The 24402-nt window shown below is 46.8% G+C and overlaps 1 protein-coding gene across 1 annotated transcript in view; it reads left to right on the top strand.

The window, feature by feature from the left end:
- Positions 1 to 10138: 10138 nt before the first annotated feature.
- Positions 10139 to 24402, top strand: part of GATA4 (GATA binding protein 4) — a 49476-nt gene continuing 35212 nt past the window's right edge. Inside the window, exons 1-3 of the mRNA XM_033145482.1 lie at positions 10139 to 10236; positions 15608 to 16451; positions 23494 to 23557. Of these exons, the coding sequence (XP_033001373.1) occupies positions 15852 to 16451; positions 23494 to 23557 (664 nt within the window). The 5' untranslated portion in view covers positions 10139 to 10236; positions 15608 to 15851. The remainder of the gene's footprint in view (positions 10237 to 15607; positions 16452 to 23493; positions 23558 to 24402) is intronic.

The raw sequence follows: 24402 nt of genomic DNA, 5'->3' as shown, positions 1-24402 counted from the left end.
TTCCCTTCGGAGACAAATCAGAGACTACTTTATAGTTTATAGGAAACGCACCCATTTTCCTGGATCGTCGGAAAAGCTGTAGATTACCTCTGCTCATTGCAACGTTTCAAACAGATTCAGCCGCTCTTTCGACACCGCGCTCTGAAAAATATACAGTACATATGCGTAATTTTGCGCCATCATCTCTGCCTCCAGCTGGACATCGAGACGATCGCAGACTTTCCCCCACTTCTTCTTGGCTGTTGTTAAGTAAGAGTCTGTCTCAATTTCACAGCCGACTCTTTACTCTCTGCCTGTTTTATCTCGAAAAGATTGTAGCTCCCCCCCCCGTTGTTGTTTTTTTTACACACCCGCTAAGCTTCATACGCAACAGAAGCCGACCACCGCTATCACCGCGTGCAATTTTTCCAGACGCTGCGTTGAACACTATATTCTGCAAGCCTTGATATTCTCCTTGAAAATAATTACTGCCTCCTGGAAGAGCAGAAACCACCATTTAAAAATAAATAAAAAAACAAAAAGGCATTTAATTGTCTCCCTTCGAATTGCAAAGCAAAATGTTGGCACTGGAGCCAGATCAGACACCATTAAGTCATAGATAATGCATTCTGCAGCACCATGGTTAATGTCACAGCTCTGATATGAATGTGCTTTAGAACCACAGTGATTCTTTCTTCTATGAAGAATGCAATTGTTCCCATTTCACAGACAGGGCAAACTGAGACCAAGCAGCGGCAATTGACCCGAAGTCAAGGAGCCCAGCCTAGAGCTCTGAACTTCATTGCAGGAGTTACCAAACTGCGGTCCATGAACTTGAAGTGGTCCAGGGCATGCCTGTGAAGGACACTTGCCGTTTGAATTCTGTTCTATGGGATTCAAACTGCGATACAATAAAATGCATTATAGGAGGCAAAGGAAGGAATTAAAATACAATTTAAAAATCATACAGCACCTAGCACAGCACATTACAATTGCTCTACAACAGGCAGGGAAAAGTCATTAGATGGTTCTCCAAAACTCTCAGCAGCTGTCAAGTAATCTGTAGCAGGGGGATTGATAACCACAGCCCTATTGGATTTCACTGACTCTTGAGGGTCGCAAGATGTTAATATAATACAAACAATCCACTTAAATACAATTGTAAACGGGGGGGGGGCGGTTGGAGGGGGGGAAGCATAAGACCAGTTTACAATCTCATAATAAACTAAACAGCAGGTCAATTTAGTTTCAGGTTAGGAAATAAAACAAAGATAAACTAAAAGAAGGTATCATATCTGCAGCCCATGCTATATCACAGTTTGCATTTGATTTCAGTGCTGATGAGCTTCGAGACCCCAGTCTTAAATAATTTACTTCTACATAAATCTTTTTTGTAGCCGAGCGATTTAGTTTCATTTGATTTGTTCAGGGGGATCGTGGTCTTCAAAGTATATAACATTTTGATGCAACTCTTGTTCCTTTGTTATGTGTTTTATACTGTACTGGTGCTTGTACACCAAAAAATAAAGGAAAGCATTCAATCATATTTGGAAGGGACACCTGAGGATCATCTAGTCCAACCCCCTGCAATGCAGGAATATGCAGCTGTCCCATACGGGGATCAAACCTGCAACCTTGCCATTCTCAGTACCTCACTGTGACCAACTGAGCTATCCAGGCAGTGTGGAAGGGCAATCATTAATTTCAGTAATTAAAAAGTTTTTGTTTAGGCAAGCCTCTCCAGGCATGTAGAAGTCAGGTGTGTTTTAGTTCTTTTTGGCTAGCGTTGATTTTAATCACATTTTGAATATTGTTAAATACCTGTTAAATATTGTTAAATACCTGGACATGAATTTCAAAAAGAAAGGGGGAAACGCAGGGGATACTTTACCGAACGGTGCCCCAAAATATGCACCTGGACTTGTTTCGATTAATTTCTACAGGAGACTTTGCAGTTTTTAAAGTCATAATTAGGAAAAATTGTAATAATCACATATAAAAGAAAGAGTATGCAAGAAGTAAATAAGGAGGCCATTTACAGGATAAAGGAAGTCTTTTGTTTTTATGTGTAAGTGGATAGGAGTTTAATTTTGATAATTAAATTGTCAATTGTGGTGGGTTTGTTTGTATGTATGAGTTGTTGTGGACTATGTTGTAAATAAATTTAATTTTAAAAAACACCTATTTTTGACTGTTTTTTGGTCCATGCATCCATGTTTTTAGGACCTACCTTATTTCTACCATTTTAATCTCAAGTGTCCAAAGACAAGGTAAAAAGGTGCATGTTCGGCATTCGCTGGCATCTGTACAGCGAAGGTGCCAGGTGAACCTATGTTCCGCAACTTAGGAGCCACCACAGAAAAGGCCCTTATGTTTTAGCTACTGAGAAGAAGATTTGTAGGAATGCATAAATGATAAAACAGTACAGAATGAGGCAAGATCGGGGCCAGAATTATGGGCAGGCTAGTTCTGCGCTAGGCTCAGGAGTTTAGGTTTATCCCCATCACAGATGATTTACTGAAATTTCCGCTCAACAGCTGAAGCAAACAGTGCATATTCACTTGTAAAGATGGAGACAGTGACGTGCACAGCCAGCAGTGCATTAACATTCTTATTCTATTTTAAAAAGCATTATTATTATTACAACAACAACAACAACAACAACAACAACAAAACAACAATAATAATAATAATTTATTTATACCCCGCCCACATGGCTGGGCTTCCCTAGCCACTCTGGGCGGCTTCCAACAAAATATTAAAATACAATAATCCATCAAACATTAAAAGCTTCCCTAAACAGGGCTGCCTTCAGATGTCTTCTAAAAGTCTGGTGGTTCCTGTTCTCTTTGAAATCTGGTGGGAGGGCATTCCACAGGGTGGGTGCCACTACCGAAAAGGCCCTATGCCTGGTTCCCTGTAACTTGGCTTCTCGCAGTGAGGGAACCGCCAGAAGACCCTCGGAGCTGGACCTCAGTGTCCGGCCAGAACGATGGGGGTGGAGACGCTCCTTCAGGTATACTGGGCCAAGGCCGTTTAGTACAGTACTTAGAAGAAACTGTTGCAGCCGTTGAGCCCATTCCACAGACTTGTAAGCAACCCTGCATGAGAATTGTGTGTCAGTTGCAAAATAAGCTGGGATAGAGGGTATTCATCAGCTGCTGAACAAACGGGGGGGGGGGTTGATGCTGAAGATGCTAGGAGCCTAGGGCATCATTTGGTCTAGGGATGGCCTCTGCCATGATGATGGGATTATATATTATTTTGACTTAGTCAATGGGTAGATCAGAACCAGGATCTAGGCAGCCACTCCCCACCCGCAACAAAGTGACTTGGGTTCCTGGCAGAAGAGATAATCTGAATTGTTTGAAAAGGACCTGATTAGGGTTGCTAGACCTTCAGGGCTCACCTGGAGTCTTGGCTTGCCTGCTGCCCTCCAGGTGGCAGAGGGAGGGTTTGAATCTGGGTGAGAGCACCTTAACAAATTTTTTTTAAGAAAAGTGCATGCAGATTGCAAGCTTCAGGCTACAAACCATGACATCACCACGGCCTGCCCTTGGGTCTCAGGCGCTCCTGACCTGACAGTTCTAGACTTGATGTGGCAACAGACAAGCTCCTCAGGCATTCTGCACAAACTGCACATATTGTAAAACAAACAAACAAAAAAACCTAGAAATTATTGCACATATAGGAAGTCAGATCATTGACCCATCAATCTCAGTATTTTCTACACTAGTTTGTAGCAGCTCTTCAGGGTTAACTGGCAAGAAGTTTTCCCCAGTCCTATCTGGAGACACCGGGGATTGAACCTGGGAGCGTTTGCATGCAAAGCAGAAGCTGTACCACTGAGCTATGGCCATTCCCCCAAACCGTTCTGATTTTCAAAGGTGGAAGTGTGCATGCACACGAAAGCTCATACCAATAACAAACTTAGTTGGTCTCTAAGGTGCCAAATCCCAAACCAAATTGGGCCAATTTGGGCCCTTGTCCAGGTCAGGCCAAGGCAGCTGCAGATCACTATTGAGTGTAATGATTTGTGCCCATTGTAGATAAATATGATCTGTAAAAAAAAAAAAAAACCCGGACAGACTGTCTCCAAACTGTTGCAATTACAACACCATATAAGGATAATGCCAGGGTAAGGAGAGAGGGAGAGGGGGAGGAAAGGAGAGGAGAGGGACCTTGCTTAATCAGAGCTGTAGGGCTAGCCTAGAGAGCTATTAAGAGACCCAACCCTCTTCATTCACAGGGCATGGGGGCTGCAAAAATGGTGAAATCTTAAAATACAGAACTCTCTTGTAAATTCTGTCTTGTGGAAAGAGTTTGATGGCATTTGTTTAGCCTGTCTTTTGTCTCCTTCACAATATATATCTTTTTGTTTCCATCATTTCCCAATCAATCCTAGTCCCACCCTTGTTTTAAGTTTGTTGTCTTAAGCTGTTTTCCATATCTGTCTTTATTCCCACTTGAAAAAGAGAAACATTTAAGAGTGTCTAACACACAAACCCTCTTGAGCTACCTGTCTTCAGTTCGGCAGGGTTAATACCCTCTTGAGGTCGTGTCATGTCTCCAAATTCCAAGCACCTAGGTGAAACAACAACAAGCTTCTTTAATTTTAAAAATCAAAAGGGGATAGCCATCAAAACAAAAACCCCTATAGCTGCTTGCCTGCAGTGTGGCACACTTAATACCATCCTGAGAGGTTACCATATCTCCAAATTTCATTCCCCATATGAATAAAAAAAAACAGAAACAAAGCTTTATGGCCATTTTGAAACATTTTAAATTTTCAAGTTGTTTGAATGAAATTCCTTGATCTAGCTGTCAAAAACAACGACAGGATTAATCCCTTATGTAGGGGCTAGCACATCTGCAAAATTCACAATCCTATAGACCCAAATTTATTGCATTTATTTGTTTGTGTGTATACATCACTCTTCTTCCAAAGATCTCAGGGACAAAGATCTCACAGAACACTGTGGCCATTTTGGCTACCCAAAGAATGTCAAGGATTTTCATTTTCCGGACTGTGGTCTGGATTCAGTTCTGGCACAGGCCAGATTTGGTCCAGTCTAAATCAGGTCTGATCTGGATTGACAAATCAGACCCATGAATCACACAAAGGCCAATTCTTTCTTCAGAGCAGTCTCCTTTGTAATTTTTGAGCTCCAGCGCTCTAACAAACGCATTACAACCACTGGGAACTGCAAGAGAATTTTGCGGCATGGAGTCCCCCCAGCCAGGACACTCCATTCCGTTCTGTTCCACCTCCCCACTCCTGGTTTTCTGCATTCTCCCCTCTTCCAACCATCTGTTGGTGCCTTCTGCACCCATAAGGAGTGCTTAACCCAGGGGTCAGCAAACTTTTTCAGCAGGGGGCCGGTCCACTCTCCCTCAGACCTTGTGGGGGGGGGCGGACTATGTTTTGGAGGTGGGGGGAATGAACGAATTCCGTCGCCCCACAAATAACCCAGAGATTCATTTTCAATAAAAGCACACATTCTACTCAGGTAAAAACACGCTGGTTCCCGGACCGTCTGCGGGAGGGATTTAGAAGGCGATTGGGCTGGATCCGGCCCCCGGGCCTTAGTTTGCCTACCCATGGCTTAACCCTTGTTGGACCAGCTTGCTTATCCCTCCCTCGTGTTCACTGTGTGGATGGTGCCTTTGGGGCTACTTAAGAACCAGCACACGTTGAATTGAGTTTGCATTTGTCATGGATGCTTGTTGAGATTCCTGCATTGCAAGGGGTTGGATTGGATGACCCTCAGGGGTCCCTTCCAGCTCTACAATTCTACAAACCTTTGCTATCCCAGCAGACAAAGTTCAGCATCATTTGGGGAGGGGGGTAATGGGACTCCACTCCTCAGCAATCTCTTAGCCAGGCCAAGACTCCGCAGCCCCACACTTTGCTTCATCAAGGGATTGGTATCACGTGCCCTGAGACTGTTCTCTGTCGTCCTTGGTTGGACCTGTGCATGTGACTATACGTCAGGCAGACAGAAGGGTCTAAAGGTTAATAGGGCAATAAGAGAGCAATATTGCTGCATTAAAAAAAAAAGGAGGGAGGGATATCATCCATTATTCTGCAGCCTTCAAGACCGATAACAGGAAAAAGCAGCCATTCATTCTGGGCAACAATGATTTATCATTTCCTTACTGCTGGTTTTTCAAATACAGGTTTTTTTAAAAAAAAATAAAAAAAATAAAAAGTTGCTATCTTAACACATTCTGTTACTATTTTTATTATTATTTAATTTATATGCCGCTTTAGGTGCCAAAATGCCAAACCCCTGTCTGAAAGTTAGCAGGGCTAAACCCCCAAGTAGGAAGCTAGGCTGGCAAGTCTGCAAATCTCATGGCCCAGGGAAGAAGACAAGAAAGTTGCGGCTATTTTGAGAAAACAAAATAAAATAAAAAATTCCTTCCAGTAGCACCTTAAGAGACCAACTAAGTTTGTTCTTGGTATGAGCTTTCGTGTGCATGCACACGGCTATTTTGGTTCCTCGATGCAAGTTAATGGGATTTCTGAAGACTTGTGTCCACGTGGATGGACTTCCTCCGCCCTTAAAAAACCTCACCTGATATTGATTCATTGGAAACGTATATCTCAGTCAGTAGAACATGAGACTTTTAATCTCAGGATTGTTGGTTCGAGCCCCATGCTGGGCAAAAAGATTCCTGCATTGCAGGGGGTTGGACTAGATGACCCTTGAGGGTCCCTTCCAACTCTATGATTCTACGAGAATACCATGTCCCCCTTCCATCAATGGCTAGAAGACATGACAGCTCCTGCAACGTACAAATGGATTGCTTTTAGACGCAGAACGTGCATGGATAAATATAACATTGTTTGGAATGCATTTATAAATGGTATAAGGACTTGTTCATAATTTTGCATTTCTTGGAATAAATGTATTTTTCTTTCACACCCGTATATCACATTGGATCACAATTTCAAGGTTTCTTTGTTCATTGCTCTCTTTCTTTTCTTTCACTTCCTCGCTGAAAAACTTCAATAAAATATTCTTTTTTTAAAAAAGAGACTTGTGTTTTGTGGATTAGGCTCTGGATCAGACCGGATTAAATATGGTCTGATCCAGGTTTGCAAATCAGGCTTTATAAATTGTATGTGTTTAGTAGCCCTGCCCTGCATAATCGATCTCAAGGCACAGCATTTGAATGGCAATGATCATCAACTTTTCGGGGACCCCAGCGCCCTCAAATATTTTACCGGGGGGGGGGAGGCCTCAGCTCCTAGGAATTGGCTTCCCTGCTAGTAGCCATCCCTAGCCCTCTCCCCCATGAATTTGCCTAATCTTCTATAAAAGCCATCTAGCTTGGTGACCAACAGTGCCTCCTGCAGGAGTGAGTTCCATAGTTCTCTGTATGAAGAGAAGGACTTCCCTTTTATCTGTCCTGAATTTTCCAGCATCCAGCTTTCATGAGTTTGGTAGCATAGAGAGGCAGGGACAAGGTGGGAGGGGCACACCGGGCATCGCGAGGGGCTCGCAGGGTGGCAGGGGGGACCGCAGGGCATCCCGGGGGCTGTTGGGCATCCTGGCTGGGGGACTGCAGGGTGACACGGGGGGGGGCCTGCAAGCTGGCACAGGCCCTGTCCTTCCCTCAAAAAGCTAGCTAAGCAAGTTCTGGAGATGTTCCCCCCAAAAGCTCAGCTTAACAACTCTGGCTGATCTCCCAACTAGTTGGCTTTCCCAACGCCACAATATCCTTTTGAGGCCCACATTCACAGCACGTTCCCACTCCTGTCTCAGCGACATCTATCCCGGCTTGGGTCATGTCCACAGAATGGAAAATTTCGGGATCCCCAAGGACTTGCTGGCCCGGCTGTGTGGGAATGCCGCAAGCCTGGAGGCAAGCAGTAAGGTTGCTCATCCATAGCAGTGACCAGCAGAGGAATGAGCACTGGGAAGAGTGTAGTGGGAAGAATGGGACACCTCTATGTGCGACAAAACACGCCTCTCCCGCAATGGTCTCTGCCAAGACAGACAGGTGCCAGCAGCAGCAGCAGCAAGACCTTTACTTATACAGGGACCTAATGAGAATATCCATTAAAAAAAGCAACTGTACCAAAAGGAATTCTTGTGAAAATGAGTAATATTAAGGTTGACGGGATTTTGTCCTTGTTCAGGGTGCTATACATGGGCGTACCCAGGGGGGCAGGGGGGGCAGCTGCCCCACCCCCCAGAAGCAAAAAATTAAAATTAAAATTAAATGGTTATCAGCAGCCTAAAAGGAAAAAAAAAGCTCGACTGGTTTTTCTCCCCCTCCCAAAATCTCAATAACAATTGAGCTTGGACTACTGCAACGCGCTCTATGTGGGGCTGCCTTTGAAGGTGACCCGGAAACTGCAATTAATCCAGAATGCGGCAGCTAGACTGGTGACTGGGAGTGGCCGCCGGGACCACATAACACCGGTCCTGAGAGATCTACATTGGCTCCCAGTACGTTTCTGAGCACAATTCAAAGTGTTGGTGCTGACCTTTAAAGCCCTAAACGGCCTCGGTCCTGTATACCTGAAGGAGCGTCTCCACCCCCCTCAATCAGCCCGTACACTGAGATCCAGCGCCGAGGGCCTTCTGGCGGTTCCCTCACTGCGAGAAGCAAAACTACAGGGAACCAGGCAGAGGGCCTTCTCGGTAGTGGCGCCCGCCCTGTGGAACGCCCTCCCAGCAGAGGTCAAGGGAATAAACAACTACCTGACATTCAGAAAATTCCTGAAGGCAGCCCTGTTTAGGGAAGTTTTTAAACTGTGATATTTTAAATGTATTTTAATGTTTGGTGGAAGCCGCCCAGAGTGGCTGGGGAGACCCAGCCAGATGGGCGGGGTACAAATAATAAATTATTATTATTATTATTATTATTATAGCTCTTCTGCTCTTGCTGAGGAACAGTTGGCCACTCTGTGTGTGTGTGTGTGTGTTTTGCGCCGGCTGTTTCCCCCTCCCTCATGCCGACAAAGAGCTGGTGTGCCTATCAGAGACCGGATCCTAGCCTGCACCCTGCTTGGTCAAATGGGGATGCAGGCTGAGACTTGGGCAGTGTCAGGGGGCGAATTCATCGTTGCCGGGATTCATTGTTGCAAGGGAGCTTGGCAAACTGAGTTCCCTTGCATGGTGAGTAGTTCCTTTGCGAGGACTGAGGATCCTGGGAAACTGAGTTTTTCAGCCATTTGGGGCTTTCTGTTTGGGGGGGGGGAGTTTTTTTCTGTTTTTTGAAGCTGTTTTTGTTTTTGAACCTGAACGACCATGGCTTGCGCCCCCCCCCCCCTAGTTTTGATCCTGGGTACACCCCTGGTGCTATATTACCCCTAATTGTCTGTCTGTCTGTCTATCTATCTATCTAAACACACACACACACACACAGTTTCCCTCCCCCCAAAGGAATGAAGCTTGGCTCAGTTGTGCAGCAGATACACTCCCACGTCCAAAAAGCATCTTTTGAAAAAGTGGAGGAGCAGAAGCTCCCAGGTTCAGTTCCCAATGGCATTTCCAGGCAGGGCTGGGAATCACAGAATCTTAAGACTTGGAAGGGATCCCGACGGTCATCTAGTCCAACCCCCTGCAATGCAGGCATCTCAACCCGATGTCCCCCCCCCATCCAATTTGAAACCTGAGCAGGCCCTGCTTAAGCTTTGCAAATGTGTGCCAGGCCGGCTGTTCCGTCGCTGCGACGCTAGCAGGGGGCCTCCTGCAGAGCTGCTGCCGGCCCGTGTTGGCACTACTGAGTTGGCTGGATCAATGTTCTGAGTCATGGGAAAGCAAGTCCCTGTGTGTGTTCCTATGGTGTGGCGAGGCCAAGTCGCCAGGGAGGAGGCAAGAAAGTGGGGAAAGAGGAGGAGGAGGAGGAGAAGGAGGAGGAGGAGGAGGGATGAGGTGGGAAGCGTCAGCAGAAGCCCTGCTTGTCGAGGTCCTGGCCGAGGGGGGCTGGGCCGGAGGCGCCTGACGCCTTTGCCTCTCTCTCTCTCTCTTTCCCTCTCTCTCTCTCTCTCTCTCTCCCCCCGGCAGGAGGGAGGCGTGTTGCTCCTGCGGCCGCCCGAGGCAGGCAGCCTGCTGAGACGGGCCAGGAGCCTAGCGCGGGCCACTTGCGGGCTTTTTTCAGCGGCGTGATCAAGGCTCCCTGGCCCCCGGAGCGCCGGCACTGCAGGCTGCGCCTCGGCGCTGCTCCGGAGTGGAACCAGCTTCGTGGGGGAGAGAGCCCGACTCGGAGCAGGCAAACGGAGACGGAAGAAAGCAGGTCGGTTGGATGGATCTCTCTCTCTCTCTCTCTTGCAGTCCTCTCACCATTTTTCTTGATTTCCCCCCCTTGCTCGCCACTACCGCTTCTCTCCTTGCCAACTGTTCCCACGTATTGCGCGCACACGTACTGGACCTTTATAGAACCGTAGACCTGTAGAGCGGGGAGGGATCCCCAAGTGCCATCTAGTCCACCCCCTGCCACGCAGGAATCGCCCATGGAACATTCCTCACCCTCAAAGAATTCTGGGCTCTGTAGTTCAGGATGGGCTGCTGGCAATTGTCACCCTGCGAGGGGGAAACTACAGTGCCCAAAATTCTTTGAGGGAAAGGCTGCTCTTTGGATATATTTGATGGTTAGATGTACGCGGATCGAGAAAATCTGGTCGTCTTTCGCTTCGTCTGATGCTGGATTCTTAGGGCAGCAAATGTCGCTCCCTCTTTGCGCAGGATCCGCGGTCCCCTTGGATAGGTTCCGATGTAGGTTTTCTCCAGCCTCTCTCTTCCTCTTTGCAGCCCAAGCCGGCCTTTCCTTTCCCAGCTCAAACGGTAACCTTCTCCTCCCGGGAATGAGTATCGCTGAACCCAACGAGGCGCGTTAAACGAGCTTAGGATCGCGCTGCGCGGATTCCAAGACAACCCCCCCCCCAGCTTCCACTTTCTCGTTCTTTTTCCTTTCCAGTTTCATTTCGCCCCTTCTATCTCCTTCTTCTTCCCCTCGCCAGCTCCCTGGATCTCCGTTCGCTTCATTTTTAAATCCTTCCCTTGCTTCCCACAAAGCAGACTGTTCTTTTCGCTTTAAAAAAAAAGGAGAGGAGAAGAAATCGGCGGCTGGAAACGCAACGAGGGTCCCTTTTTAGAAAAGCGGAAAAATAAAAACTTCTTAAATCCTTCTACCCAATCGTTATAAATAATCCCATCGCGGTAGTTTCGGCAGGATTTTACCTCTTTTTTGCGCAGATCTCCTCTACCTCTAGTTATCCCCCTCTTAAGGTTAGTAGTGTGGGATTGCTTCAGTCAAACGTGGAAACTTTTAAACTCCGATCTCTGTTGGATTGATAGACGTCGTGTAGAAATTATTGTTGCTATTCTACGTCTGATATTCTCCCAGGTCTCCTTGCTGTTTTGAAAGTCTTCCTTATTTGCCTTCTTTTTAGCTACTTGCTACATCATCATCATCATCATCATCATCATCATCATTATTATTATTAAAGATTTTTGTAACAAAATCTATATGCCGCTCGAGTGCAATAAAACTTGTAAGCTGTTTGCAATAAAATCTCCAAGCGGCCTTACATCACCACTGGCTACTTTGTAAACCCACAGGTCTGCTGGTCGAGATTCTCATTTAACGGGTAGGATTTTCATTTTTAAAGGAGAGCTCTTGTTCAAAATGTGATTCCCACCCCCCTCGCTTTTCAAACAGGGTTGGGCTTTTTTGTGGGGGCGGCAATAAGATACATTATTTTTTTAATATGTGGGGTTTCAAATGTACAGCTACTATTTATTTCTTCCCCACTAAGGCACTTGTTTTGTTTAAAAAAATTATTATTATTTCCTAAAAAGTCTCTGTCTTTTTGTGATCGCTTTTTAAAAGCAGGGGAGCAACAGATATCTGATTTTAAGCCCGTAAGTTAAAAACCTCTTTTGAGCGCGGGACGAAGCCACTCGGGGGATTTGATTCAGTATACTCTCATTCTTACTATGATTTCCGCGTAAAAAGAGGATTCCGTTCCGAGTAAATCGCTCTTGCAGTATTTCCAAGTAAACCTCCGCTTATTCCCCACGTTCAAATCTCCTTCGTAAAATGTAATAATAATAAAAAAAACATTCCGTTCTTAAAAGAGGGAGCTGGAAACGATTGGGGGGGGACCCTGTAAGGATAGATTTAAAAAAATTCAAAAACCAACCTTCCAAATATTTCTAGTATGTTTATCCTATTTGGATTCTCCCCCCAATACACACACCTTTAAATTTTGCAAAGTTTTATTTAAAATCAACCCAACTCACTTTTCTTCTGCCAAACATTTGCATCTACATATAAAGTCTCTTTTATTTACATGTGTCGTTGGAGTTAATTGAATTTCAGAATTGCAAAAGCACCTTTTTGAAACCCCGCTGGGAGAAATGTAGCGGGGCGCGCATTCGTTTGCTAGGAAGTTTTTAAGAACCTCCTGCTTTCAGTTTCGAAGTGTTGCGAGTCGGCTGGAGCGTGTCCGTATTATTTCCTGCTCGCCTTGCTATTTTGTGTATGAATCTGTACGCTTCTCAAGGCTGCAACGCAATGCTGAAGGTTATATACATTAAATCGCATTATTTTGTGCGTAATTGTCGTCCCCAGATGTTATATCTGTGCACGTTGCGATTTAGATTCGCTCCTGCGTTGTCAGAAAATATTCATTATTTTGAAGAGTTCTAGTTCTACAAACATTTTCTGCAGGAGATTGCTAAAATATATTAGATCAATCCAATAATTCATGAGTGAATCAATGTAAGGGTATGATTTATTTTTTAAAAAAGGAAAAAGTGTGGTGTGTGTGTTTTTTTTAATGGAACGCTGGCAGCCGATTTCTAATTATCCGCTTGATAAATCTGGAACAGAAACGTCTAAAACTTTTAACAAATGCTGCGGGCGTTTCGTACAGACAGACGTGTTAATTTCAAGTTACTTTAAAAAAAAAGAAGAAGCTTCCCCTACTTAAGTTTATTTCTGCTGTTATTGAGCAGCTGGGGAAGAATCTTCGCGACGCTTGAATTCGGTTTCACCTACGGGGAATGAGGAGTGTGAAGGGGGGGGGGAGTGTTAATTCGTATTAACCTGGAAAATCTGGAAAGAGGGTTTGTTCCGCTTCACCTTGGCGCAAAAACAGCGGGCATGCTGGGAACATTTTTTTGGGGGGGGGAGCTGAGACCGCGTGTGATCCGATTTAAAAGAGAAGCCACCCTTATCCATAAAAATAAAAATCCCCTAATCTCCGTTTATGTTTCATTTCCACGAGAATCTCCTTTGGGGCCGATTGGCAGGAGAGAGAGGCTGGGGAGAGCGGCGAAGGAACCGGTCTCTAAATTCAAATCGAATTCAGTGTGGGGTTGTTGTTTTTTAAAGAAGATCTCGATTTTAGGCATCTCTTTGGGAAAGAAGTTTTTCAGAGAGGCTTCAGGGACTGGATATTGCAGCCCTTGGGAGTCAGGCTATCGAAGTCCACGTGCTTAGATGTTGGGGGTGGGGAGCTTGAGAGTCAGGGAATGGCACTTTGCACATGCCCAAAGGTTGCCGGCCCATCGCCTTGCGCAAGAGTCAGCCCTAGCGCGGAAAGCAGATTGTGTTGGAAGTAGGTTGCTAGTTCCTGTGTCTCCTAATGGGGTTGTCCATGCAAGCAATCCTTTTCAGTGACCCCATCAGTTTCGGCACTTTAAAAGTTTCTAGTCCCCTGTGTTTCGGGCATTATGTGTTTCGGGGACCGTTTGAGAAGGGAGTGGAGGTGGCCTTGCTCCCTTGGTGCCTGCGTGCAAAATGCAGACTGCTGAAGGGGGCTGTTTTTTTTGTGCCGCGGGGCAGGCGTCCCAAAGGCCCCGGAGAGACATTGTGGCACAGTGGTTAGAGTTGTGATTACACTTAGGCTGGGGAGACTCTGGGTTCAAATCCCCCACTGCCATGAAGCTCACTGGGTGATGACTGCACCCTCTCCGTTTAATCCACTTCGCAGGGTTGTGGTGAGGATGAAATTGCAGGAGGGGCAGAACCTCTGAACTCCTTGGAGGAAAGGTAGGACTTGAAGGTTAAGAACAACAGGAAAACAACACCTTCATATTCTCCTGCGTCAACAGAAGAATGAGCAATTAATGTTAGTTAGCCTGTCCTGCGTTTCCTGCTGCTGTTTCGAATATGTAGATGTACATGCATTGTAGATGGGGTCACACGTGTGTTCCATGCATGTGTTGCAGTGCTCTTGCGCACAATTATACCCCCCCTTGCAGTATGCACAACCCACATGGGTCCTACAGCTTGCCTCTCTTAAGTGTGGTTGGGCAGAACGGGCAGATCTTGAACTGCGCATGAGGAAATCATGACTCATCACACTTGCCTTTTGATGCGTACGCAAATGTGCATTTTGACAAGCGGGGGGGGGGGGTCCGTTCAAGGCAGCAAAGAATAGCTCTGTAATGAACATTCCTCTCCCTCTGAGCACGCATGGACGTCATGATCCTGGAAGGAATTGTGGCCTGTGGCATTTTCAACCCATCCCATCCCATCCCTGAGCATGCGCACAGTTTCCAGACACCCCGTTTCTGTGTCGAAGTGAGCCTCAAACGGAGCTCTGGATTCCTCCCTTGAAGGGTTGGACTAGATGACCCTTGGGGGTACCCTCTCAACTCTACAATTTTATCCTTCTGTGAAAAGTATACACCCATGTCACAGCACACTGGGACCTATCCGACTCCCGTCTTTCTGTGTGCAAACCAACTTAGACCTTTGCTCACCCCCTTTCCACTGCCTGCCTCCCCCCCAACAATTTTTTTTTCTGTTTTCTCCCCACCCCAGCCCTTCTAGGCTCCAGTTCCAATCCTTTAGTATTTTCACTCCCTTTCCCAAAAGGACAGTCTGCTGCTGTGATGTGATTTCAGATCAAACAGCCAGACTTGATCCAATTAGCAGCATCCATACCCCCAGGGACAAAGGTTTGGCTGTGCTGCTGATGCCCTCTTGACCGTCTCTCACCTTCCCTAAGTTTATTATACCTGCCTTAAATGGGGAGGGGAGCCTTTTTGAACCACCTTTTCTCTCCCTCTTTCTCTTCCCCCTTGTTGTTGTTCAGTGTGTCCGACTCTTCATGACCCCATGGACCAGAGCACGCCAGGCATGCCTATCCTTCACTGCCTCTCGCAGTTTGGCCAGACTCATGTTAGTAGCTTCGAGAACACTGTCCAACCATCTCATCCTCTGTCGTCCCCTTCTCCTTGTGCCCTCCATCTTTCCCAACATCAGGGTCTTTTCTAGGGAGTCTTCTCTTCTCATGAGGTGGCCAAAGTACTGGAGCCTCAACTTCAGGATCTGTCCTTCTAGTGAGCACTCAGGGCTAATTTCTTTGAGAATGGATAGGTTTGATCTTCTTGCAGTCCATGGGACTCTCAAGAGTCTCCTCCAGCACCAGAATTCAAAAGCATCAATTCTTCGGCGATCAGCCTTCTTGATGGTCCAGCTCTCACTTCCGTACATTACTACTGGGAAGACCATAGCTTTACCTATACGGACCTTTGTCGGCAAGGTGATATCTTTCCTTTTTAAGATGCTGTCTAGGGTTGTCATTGCTTTTCTCTCCCTACCTACACTCTACCTGCAATGTCCCATTCTGTCTCCCCTTCCTTTCTAGGTGTGAACCAGGCCCGGGAGGGAGAGGAGGATGCCAGACCACGGAAGCCACTGCTGGCCCTGATGCCCAGAACCACCTTGAAGAAAAAGGGTGCATCTTCCTGTTAGGACCCGGAAAACTGCTCCCCCACCCTATCCTCTCGTCCTGGACCTGATCGGGAACGGCACGGTCACCTCCCGTCCTGATTTTGGAGGCAGACTCTCCCTTCCTCTAACCCACTTTGGTCTCGCCAGCTCCTCCAGAGATGTACCAGAGCTTAGCCATGGCTGCCAACCATTGCCCTCAGGCCTACGAAGGGGCGAGTGGCTTCATGCACGGTGCGGCTGCCACTTCCCCCGTCTACATCCCTACCACCAGAGTCGGCACCATGATTCCCAGCCTGCCTTACCTCCAGGGGTCCGCCTCATCACAGCAAGGCAGCCCCTCCGGCCACTCCATCTGGACTCAGCCCGGAGCCGAGAGCGCCTCGTATAACCCCGGCTCGACGCACCCCTCCGTCTCGCCCAGGTTCTCCTTCGCCGCCGGATCCCCCATCCCGACCACCACCTCCAGAGAGGGGGCCACGTACAGCAACCCCCTCAGCATCACGGCCAACAGCAGGGAACAATACGCCCGCAGTTTCACTGGATCGTACTCTAGCCCCTACCCAGCAAGCTACATGACCCCGGAGCTGGGGGCCACTTGGACTTCCTCGCCTTTCGACAACCCCATGCTCCATAACCTCCAGAATCGGGGGACCCCAGGTGGGACAAGGCACCCCAACCTAGGTAAGACCCACTCTCTCTTTTTACCTTTAGTTAGGGTCTTTCTAGAAAGGAAGGAAAAAAGCTACATTGCTAAGCAGGTTTGGGCTGTGCTGATTTTGAACTGACCGACCAATTAATGAACTGAAAAAATTATCTGGAGAAGAGGACGTTTTGAAATGATGCTTTTATGCTTAACAGCAAAATCGTAGGTGCTAAGAAATAAGGTGCAACGAAGCAAATGAAAGCGTCTGTTCACAAACGGTAGCGGCGTTTGTGTTGGGTAGAGTGTGGTGCTGATAACGCCAAGGTTGCAGGCTTGATCCACGTAAGGGGCAGCTTCTTATTCCTGCATTGCTGGGGGTTGGACTAGATGATCCTCAGGTGTCCCTTCCAACTCTGCGATTCTTTGAAACGGAAGGCTGCGTAAGGTTGATCTTTGCTGCTAAACATGTTCCTCCAAAGCATTAAGATGAATGCCCATCTTTCTGTGAGCTTCTTGGGTTGATCTCTGTGTGTACTTATTTATAATAAGTTCGTCATTTTTACTGTAGACCAAACTTTTATCAAAGCATTCGCATGTACTCTCCGTCCCTCAGTTTTTAGCTGTCGTGATCCATACTGCTGACTGCTATTTCCTGCTCATACATTTAGGTGAACCCTGAATATTCTACTACAGGGTACTTGGTTATTTGAACGATGTTATCTCTGAAAATGAGGACATTAAATATATATATATATATATATATATATATATATATATATATATATATATTTTCCATGAGTGTGAATTAACTTAACCACGAATAGTAATAAAATTGCTACTCTTAGGAAAAGAATTGGGAGCATCGTACATTCCACTTTAAGAAAATATAAACGGAGCTGCTTGCCGGTATTTCTTTTCTAAATTTCTGAATCCATCTGTATTGCTAAGTAAAAACAAAAATCCAAATGATGCTGATTTTGGAGAGAATGCCTTTCCTTCAGTTGTTGGTTTTGGGGAAAGCCTGATTCAGTGCTACGAGGTTTCAAAGGTGTGTGTGTGTGTGTGTGTGTGTGTGTGTTTTGTTGTTGTTGTTGTTCAGTCATGTCCGACTCTTCGTGACCCCATGGACCAGAGCACGCCAGGCACCCCTATCCCTCACTGCCTCTCGCAGTTTGGCCAAACTCATGCCAGTCGCTTCGAGAACACTGTCCCACCATCTCATCCTCTGTCGTCCCCTTCTCCTTGTGCCCTCCATCTTTCCCAACATCAGGGTCTTTTCCAGGGAGTCTTCTCTTCTCATGAGGTGGCCAAAGTACTGGAGCCTCAACTTCAGGATCTGTCCTTCTAGTGAGCACTCAGGGCTGATTTCTTTAAGAATGGATAGGTTTGATCTTCTTGCAGTCCATGGGACTCTCAAGAGTCTCCTCCAGCACCATAATTCAAAAGCATCAATTCTTTGGCGATCAGCCTTCTTGATGCTCCAGCTCTCACTTCCGTACATTACTACTGGGAAAACCATAGCTTGAACTATACTCAGCAAGGTGATGTCTCTGCTTTTTAAATGCAGAGGGGCTGAACTTGAGCATGCCTTGCCTTGAGGCTGCTAAAGACCCAGCAGTCTGTGGGTGGGGCCCTGATCCTGTAGCTCCAGGCTGGGGGGGGGAAGCAAGCTTCCTGCTTAATTTAGGATACAAAGGAAAAATGAAGAGTTTCTTTCCCTGTAAGGATGGAAGCAGCTAACACTTTGTGGAGGCCATTGGGTGATTTTTAATCTGCTACTAAAGATGCCATATTTCCCCCCTCTCTCCTTTAACTTTAGAGCTTTTGTTGACATGAATTAAAACTGCTTGACAGGTAGGGTTCTAATCCCCAGAGACTTTGTTAGCAATAAGAAGGTTGCCAGATTGCTCAAGAAATCCAGTCCACACCTCAACATCCAGTTGCAAAAGAAGAAATTGGGAGTGAAATCAGCTAGGGAGACAGGCAGCTAAGCATTTTGATGTGGTTCTGGTTCTGATGTGTCTGAACCTGGGAGACAAAGGTTGGGTTCCACAATCTCTGTTCTGGAGGACCTCAAGCCATTCCTAACCTACCTAACTCCCTAACCTACCTCTCAGGGTTGTTGTGAAGGTAAAATGGGGAGCGGGAGGCCTTGAGCACCTTGGAGAAAATCTGAGAGGTACATATAACGGAATTAAAAAGTGAATAGGAAATCATGTTTTCAGACAGGCAGCAGCAACAAACTTGCAGCAGGAACACACTTGGCATGTTACAAACATATCTCTTCCCTGTATGGCAGAACAACATCATAGGTGGCGCTAGCCAAATTTCCTGGGTCTGGGGTAGGGAGGGGACATTGCATTAGTGGGGTGACACAATGAAGGAGGTCCCTGTGGCGATCACCCCAAACTTAGGATTGGCACAGAAGGAGTTAAAAGGAATAACCAGTAAGAACCTTTAGGGGGCGGAGTTATGTGGGCTATATAAACCCCTCCCGGGGAAGGAAGGGAGTTCTTTGTTTTTCCGTCTTGTCTTTAGTCTTTTGAGGCTTGTCTTTTGTCTTTGGCAAGGGGGTTTGTTGTGGGGATTGAGAGGTTGGAAGAAGGGTGGCAAGGGAAGGAGTAGGAACAGGGGTGGGAGAAATCGTTGGGCACTGTTGTTAACAAGAACACAACCAAGACAGTGCTGTTTATTCAGAAACCACATGCTTATGTACTAAACTTCAAATAAAACAGTTTTGTTCCAATATTCTCCTTGACTGAACTGAGTGAAGTAAATACCAGACAGACTGGTTGGTGGCAGCGGTTAATTAATAAAGTGGTGAGCACAGGTATCAACGGACCGTTAAATGTCTGGGGGACCTGTGCAGGTTGAGCGAACCGCCACAGTCCCTCTCTCAGATGATATCATAGAATCATAGAACCGGAAAGTGGGAAGGGACCCCCAAAGGTCCTCTAGTCCAACCCCCGGCAATGTAGGAATCTCAGCTAAAGCATCCAGGACAGATGGACACCCAACCTCCAAGGAAGGAGATATATCCCCAGATTTAAGATTTCAAGAGAACGGAGAGGATCTGGTGGAGAGCCTTGATGCCGAATGGGACCATTTCCATTTGGAGAAAAGGTGATTCGGAAGTGACACGATGACAGAAGTTTCTAAGTCATGCGTGGCACGAAGGAAGTGGACAGAGGAAAGTATTTGTCCCTCTCCCGTAACACTAGAACAGGGGTAGGCAACCTAAGGCCCGTGGGCCGGATGCGGCCCAATCATCTTCTCAATCCGGCTCACAGACAGTCTGGGAATCAGCGTGTTTTTATATGAGTACAATGTGTCTTTTTTATTTAAAATGCATCTCTGGTTTTTTGTGGGGCCTGTCTGGTGTTTTTACATGAGCAGAATGTGTCCGGCCCACCACATGGTCTCAGGGATGGTGGACTGGCCCACGGCTGAAAAAGGTTGCTGACCCCTGCACTAGGACAAGAGGGCATACGATGAAGCTGGACAGGCAAAAGAAAGCACTTCTTCACACAGTGGTGTAGTTAAACTGTGGAATTCCCTCCCACTGGAGGCACCACCAATGGCTACCAATTTGAGTGCCTTTAAAAGAGGGTTAGGCAAATTCACGAAGGAGAGGTTTTAATGATTACTATGCTCTGCCTCAAAGAGATACTTCCGAATACCAGTTGCTGGAAACCCCGGGACGGGGAGAGGGCTCTTGTGTTTGAACCCACCAGCAATCTCTCCTTATGTTCCTAATCATTTAGACAGGCTGGTGCAGCAGTTGAGTGTGGTCAGTCCTTTATCTTGGAGGATAAGGCTGCCCATGGATGCTAGCCACAATGGCTATGTTCCCAGTCCCGTGTCGGAGGCACGATGACCCTGAGTGTCTTTATTTTTTTAATCCCCAGTGGCGATCAGCCTTCTTGATGGTCCAGCTTTCACTTCCATACATCACTACTGGGAAAACCATAGCTTTAACTATATGGACCTTTGTCGGCAAGGTGATGTCTCTGCTTTTTAAAAAGCTTGTCTATAGCTTATATGTAAATCCGGCACTGGATGGGGGTTGAATTCAAAGTGGTTGGACTTCATAGGATACTCAGAGGCTTGGCAGCCATCTGTCAGGAATGCTTTGATGGTGTTTCCTGCTTGGCAGGGGGTTGGACTGGATGGCCCTTGTGGACTCTTCCAACTCTATGATTCTATGATTTCTACTGTTTAGAGTGTTGGAGGAAGACACAGAAGACGGAGGTTCAAATATCCACTTGGATATTTGGGGTGACCATGGTCCTATCATGAACTTTCCGCCTAACCCACCTCACTGGGTTGTTGTGAAAATAAAATGGGAGGGGGGGGAGAAACATGTATGTCCCATTGAGCTCCTCAGGGGGAGGTGTGATATAAATGCAATCGATCTAGGGAATGGCCATGGTTTAGTGACTAAGCATCCGCTTTGCATGCAGAAGGTCTCAGGTTCAATCCTGCGGGCATCTCCAGGTAGAACGGGGAGAGGCCATTGCCTGAAATGCTTGAAGGTTGCTGCCAGTCAGTGTAGACACTACTGGACTTGATGGACCAATGGACTAGCTTGCTATAAGATAGCTTCCTACGTGGTTGGCATCCGTCTGTCTTGAGCAGGGGTAGGCAACCTAAGGCCCATGGGCCACAAGCGGTGCACGGGGGTCGTTTAACCGGCCCCCGAGCTGCCCCCGAACCAAGCCGCCCGCTCAGCGAGTCCCTGCGCACTGTGCTAAACTGGCGCAGTGCGGGGACTCTCTTCCGCGGCATCAGAAATCATGTCTGTGCATGCACAGACGCCGGAAATCGCATCTGTGCAGACGCCAGAAATTGCAGCTGCACAGACGCAGACACTGGAAATCGCGGGCACACATGCACTCATGCGTGTGCGCAATCCGGCCCACAGAGGGATCTCCGCTGGAGTGAACCGGCCCAGGCGAAGTAAACCTTCCCGACCCCTGGTCTTGGGAGACCGTGCAGGAGTGAGTGTGCCTTTGGGGGTGAAGTCAAACTATTGGAAGAAGAATAAGAAGAGTTTGGATTTGATATCCTGCTTTATCACTACCCGAAGGAGTCTCAAAGCGGCTCACATTCTCCTTTCCCTTCCTCCCCCACAACAAACACTCTGTGAGGCGAGTGGGGCTGAGAGACTTCAAAGAAGTGTGACTAGCCCAAGGTCACTCAGCAGCTGCATGTGGAGGAGCGGAGACGCGAACCCGGTTCACCAGATTACAAGTCTACCACTCTTAACCACTACACCACACTGGCGAGTTATAGCACTTGCTGCGACTGCAGAGACTGATGTGGGAGAGACATGCTCTGCTGCACCTGGAGCAGCCGAAGGCATCCAGTTTCGCTGTTACAGATGCAAGTGTATACAGCGGCACCTTGGTTCTGCAACTTAATCCGTTCCTGAAGTCAACGCGGCTTCCAATTGGCTGCAGGAGCTTCCTGCACTGAAGCGGAAGCCGCGTCGGACGTTCGGCTTCCGAAAAACGTTCGCAAACCGGAACACTTACTTCTGGGTTTTCGGCGTCCAGGAGCCGATTTGTTCGTCAGCTAAGCTGTTCGAGAACCAAGGTTCCACTGTATACATTAAACCACAGCTGTCAACCTTCCCTTTTTTGTGGGAAATTCCCCTATCAGTATTATAGTCTATAGCAGGCACGTCCAACAGGTAGATCGTGATCTACTGGTAGATCACTGGATGTCTATGGTAGATCACTGCCCCCCAAGAAGCTCAACAAGTTTGGCTCCCCCAAAAAAAGCTCAACATTTTTGCCCTGGATCCCTAAAAAACGTGGTTTTCTCCTCCCTAAAAAAGCTAATCAACTTTGACCTGAACCCCCCAAAAGGGGGTAGATCACTGCCAGTTTTTAACTCTGTGAGTAGATCACTGTCTCTTGGAAGACTTCTGTTTCAGTGTATCTGAAGAAGTGTGCATGCACACGAAAGCTCATACCAGGAACAAACTCAGTTGGTCTCTAAGGTGCTACTAGAAAGAATTTTCGATTTTGTCTTGGAAGTTGGCCACCCCTGGTCTATAGCAGTGTTTTTCAACCACTGTTCCGTGGCACACTAGTGTGCCGCGAGATGTTGCCTGGTGTGCCGTGGGAAAAATTGAAAAATTACTTTATATATAGTCAATATAGGCACAGAGTTAATTTTTTTAACATTTTCTAATGGTGGTGTGCCTCGTGATTTTTTTCATGAAACAAGTGTGCCTTTGCCCAAAAAAGGTTGAAAAACACTGGTCTATAGCATAGTATTGATAGGGGAATTTCCCGCAAAAAAAGGGGAAGGTTGACAGGTATGCATTAAACCCACAACTTGCATGCATTTATGTTGTTGTTCAGTCGTTCAGTCGTGTCCGACTCTTCGTGACCCCATGGACCAGAGCACACCAGGCACGCCTATCCTTCACTGCCTCCCGCAGTTTGGCCAAACTCATGTTAGTAGCTTCGAGAATACTGTCCAACCATCTCATCCTTTGTCGTCCCCTTCTCCTTGTGCCCTCCATCTTTCCCAACATCAGGGTCTTTTCCAGGGAGTCTTCTCTTCTCATGAGGTGGCCAAAGTACTGGAGCCTCAACTTCAGGATCTGTCCTTCTAGTGAGCACTCAGGGCCGATTTCCTTGAGAATGGATAGGTTTGATCTTCTTGCCATCCATGGGACTCTCAAGAGTCTCCTCCAGCACCATAATTCAAAAGCATCAATTCTTCGGCGATCAGCCTTCTTGATGGTCCAGCTCTCACTTCCGTACATTACTACTGGGAAAACCATAGCTTTAACTATACAGACCTTTGTTGGCAAGGTGATGTCTTTGCTTTTTAAGATGCTGTCTAGGTTTGTCATTGCTTTCCTCCCAAGAAGCAGGCGTCTTCTAATTTCGTGACTGCTGTCACCATCTGCAGTGATCATGGAACCCAAGAAAGTGAAATCTCTCACTGCATGCATTTAACTCGTGTGCATTCAGCTTTACGCGCTGGGCAAACTGTAAAAATAAAAGGGAGCTGTCGTCTGGGGTGGGAAAAAGACTTTGGCAGCCCCACAAACCATTGCACCCAATGTGTTTCGACTATATGCGATTCTGGATTTAGGCGCAATCCCCGGGACGTCGCCGCCTCCTAAATTTCAGGCTCCCTGCCGATTTTCTGCTGGGATGCAGCTGTTTGTTCCTGGTCCTGGCCTTCGATGCGCAGGTAACGCCTGTGACTTTGTACTTTGCTGCAAGGCCTGAGAGGTCAGCCCTTCCAAGCACACCCAAATATGCAACACAAACACACTGCCGTTCAATCATGGCCTTTTGTTGATGTGACAAGGACAATTTATTGGCTTGTGTTGGAAAAAGAGCCGGCAGAGTTGTAAAAGGAACATGCAAATGTTTGCTTGGGCCGGCTGAGAAGGAGAATAGGACCCCCCCCCCCCGCCTTCCCCGGGGAAACCTGGCTGCTCCCTTTCTTCTGTAATTATACATCATTCAAATAGCAACTCCAGGAACCTCTGACTGGCAGGCAGGAGGTGTTGCTTGCAATTGGATTTGGCTGCTCTCCTTAGTAGGGACTTAAGCAAGGCAGGAGTTGGGTTTTTTCCCCTTCTTAAATGAGAGGCTGCAGAGATACTTAAGCTTTGAACTTGAAGAGTCTTTAAGCCTGCAGTTGCTAGCAATTTGCACTTCTTATAGCAGGGGCTTAGCAAGGTAAATTGGTACCCAGGGCAAAAAAAAAAGAAAAGAAATTGTCATATACACAAACACCCCCCAGGTGTAGGAAGGTCAGGTGGTACCCGGTTCGGGAAATTTATTGTCGCCCCCCCATTGATCCCCCCCTGCAAAAATGTTATTTCATATTTTCTTACAAAGGAATAATAACAAGTAATAATAATAATAAAACTTTTTTTTATATCCCGCCCTCCCCGGCCGAAGTCAGGGTCAGGGTGGCTAACATCAGATACATAACATTGGTATAAAATCAAACAATAATTAAATTGCCTCCTTAAAAACATCTCAAAATCAAATTGAAGTCTAATTAGATGGCTTTCCCCAGGG

This window comes from Lacerta agilis, chromosome 3 (genome assembly GCF_009819535.1).
Source record: "Lacerta agilis isolate rLacAgi1 chromosome 3, rLacAgi1.pri, whole genome shotgun sequence".
Classification (NCBI taxonomy): domain Eukaryota; kingdom Metazoa; phylum Chordata; class Lepidosauria; order Squamata; family Lacertidae; genus Lacerta; species Lacerta agilis.
Note: the sequence above shows the minus strand (reverse complement) of the source record. Positions and strands in the feature narration are given on the sequence as shown.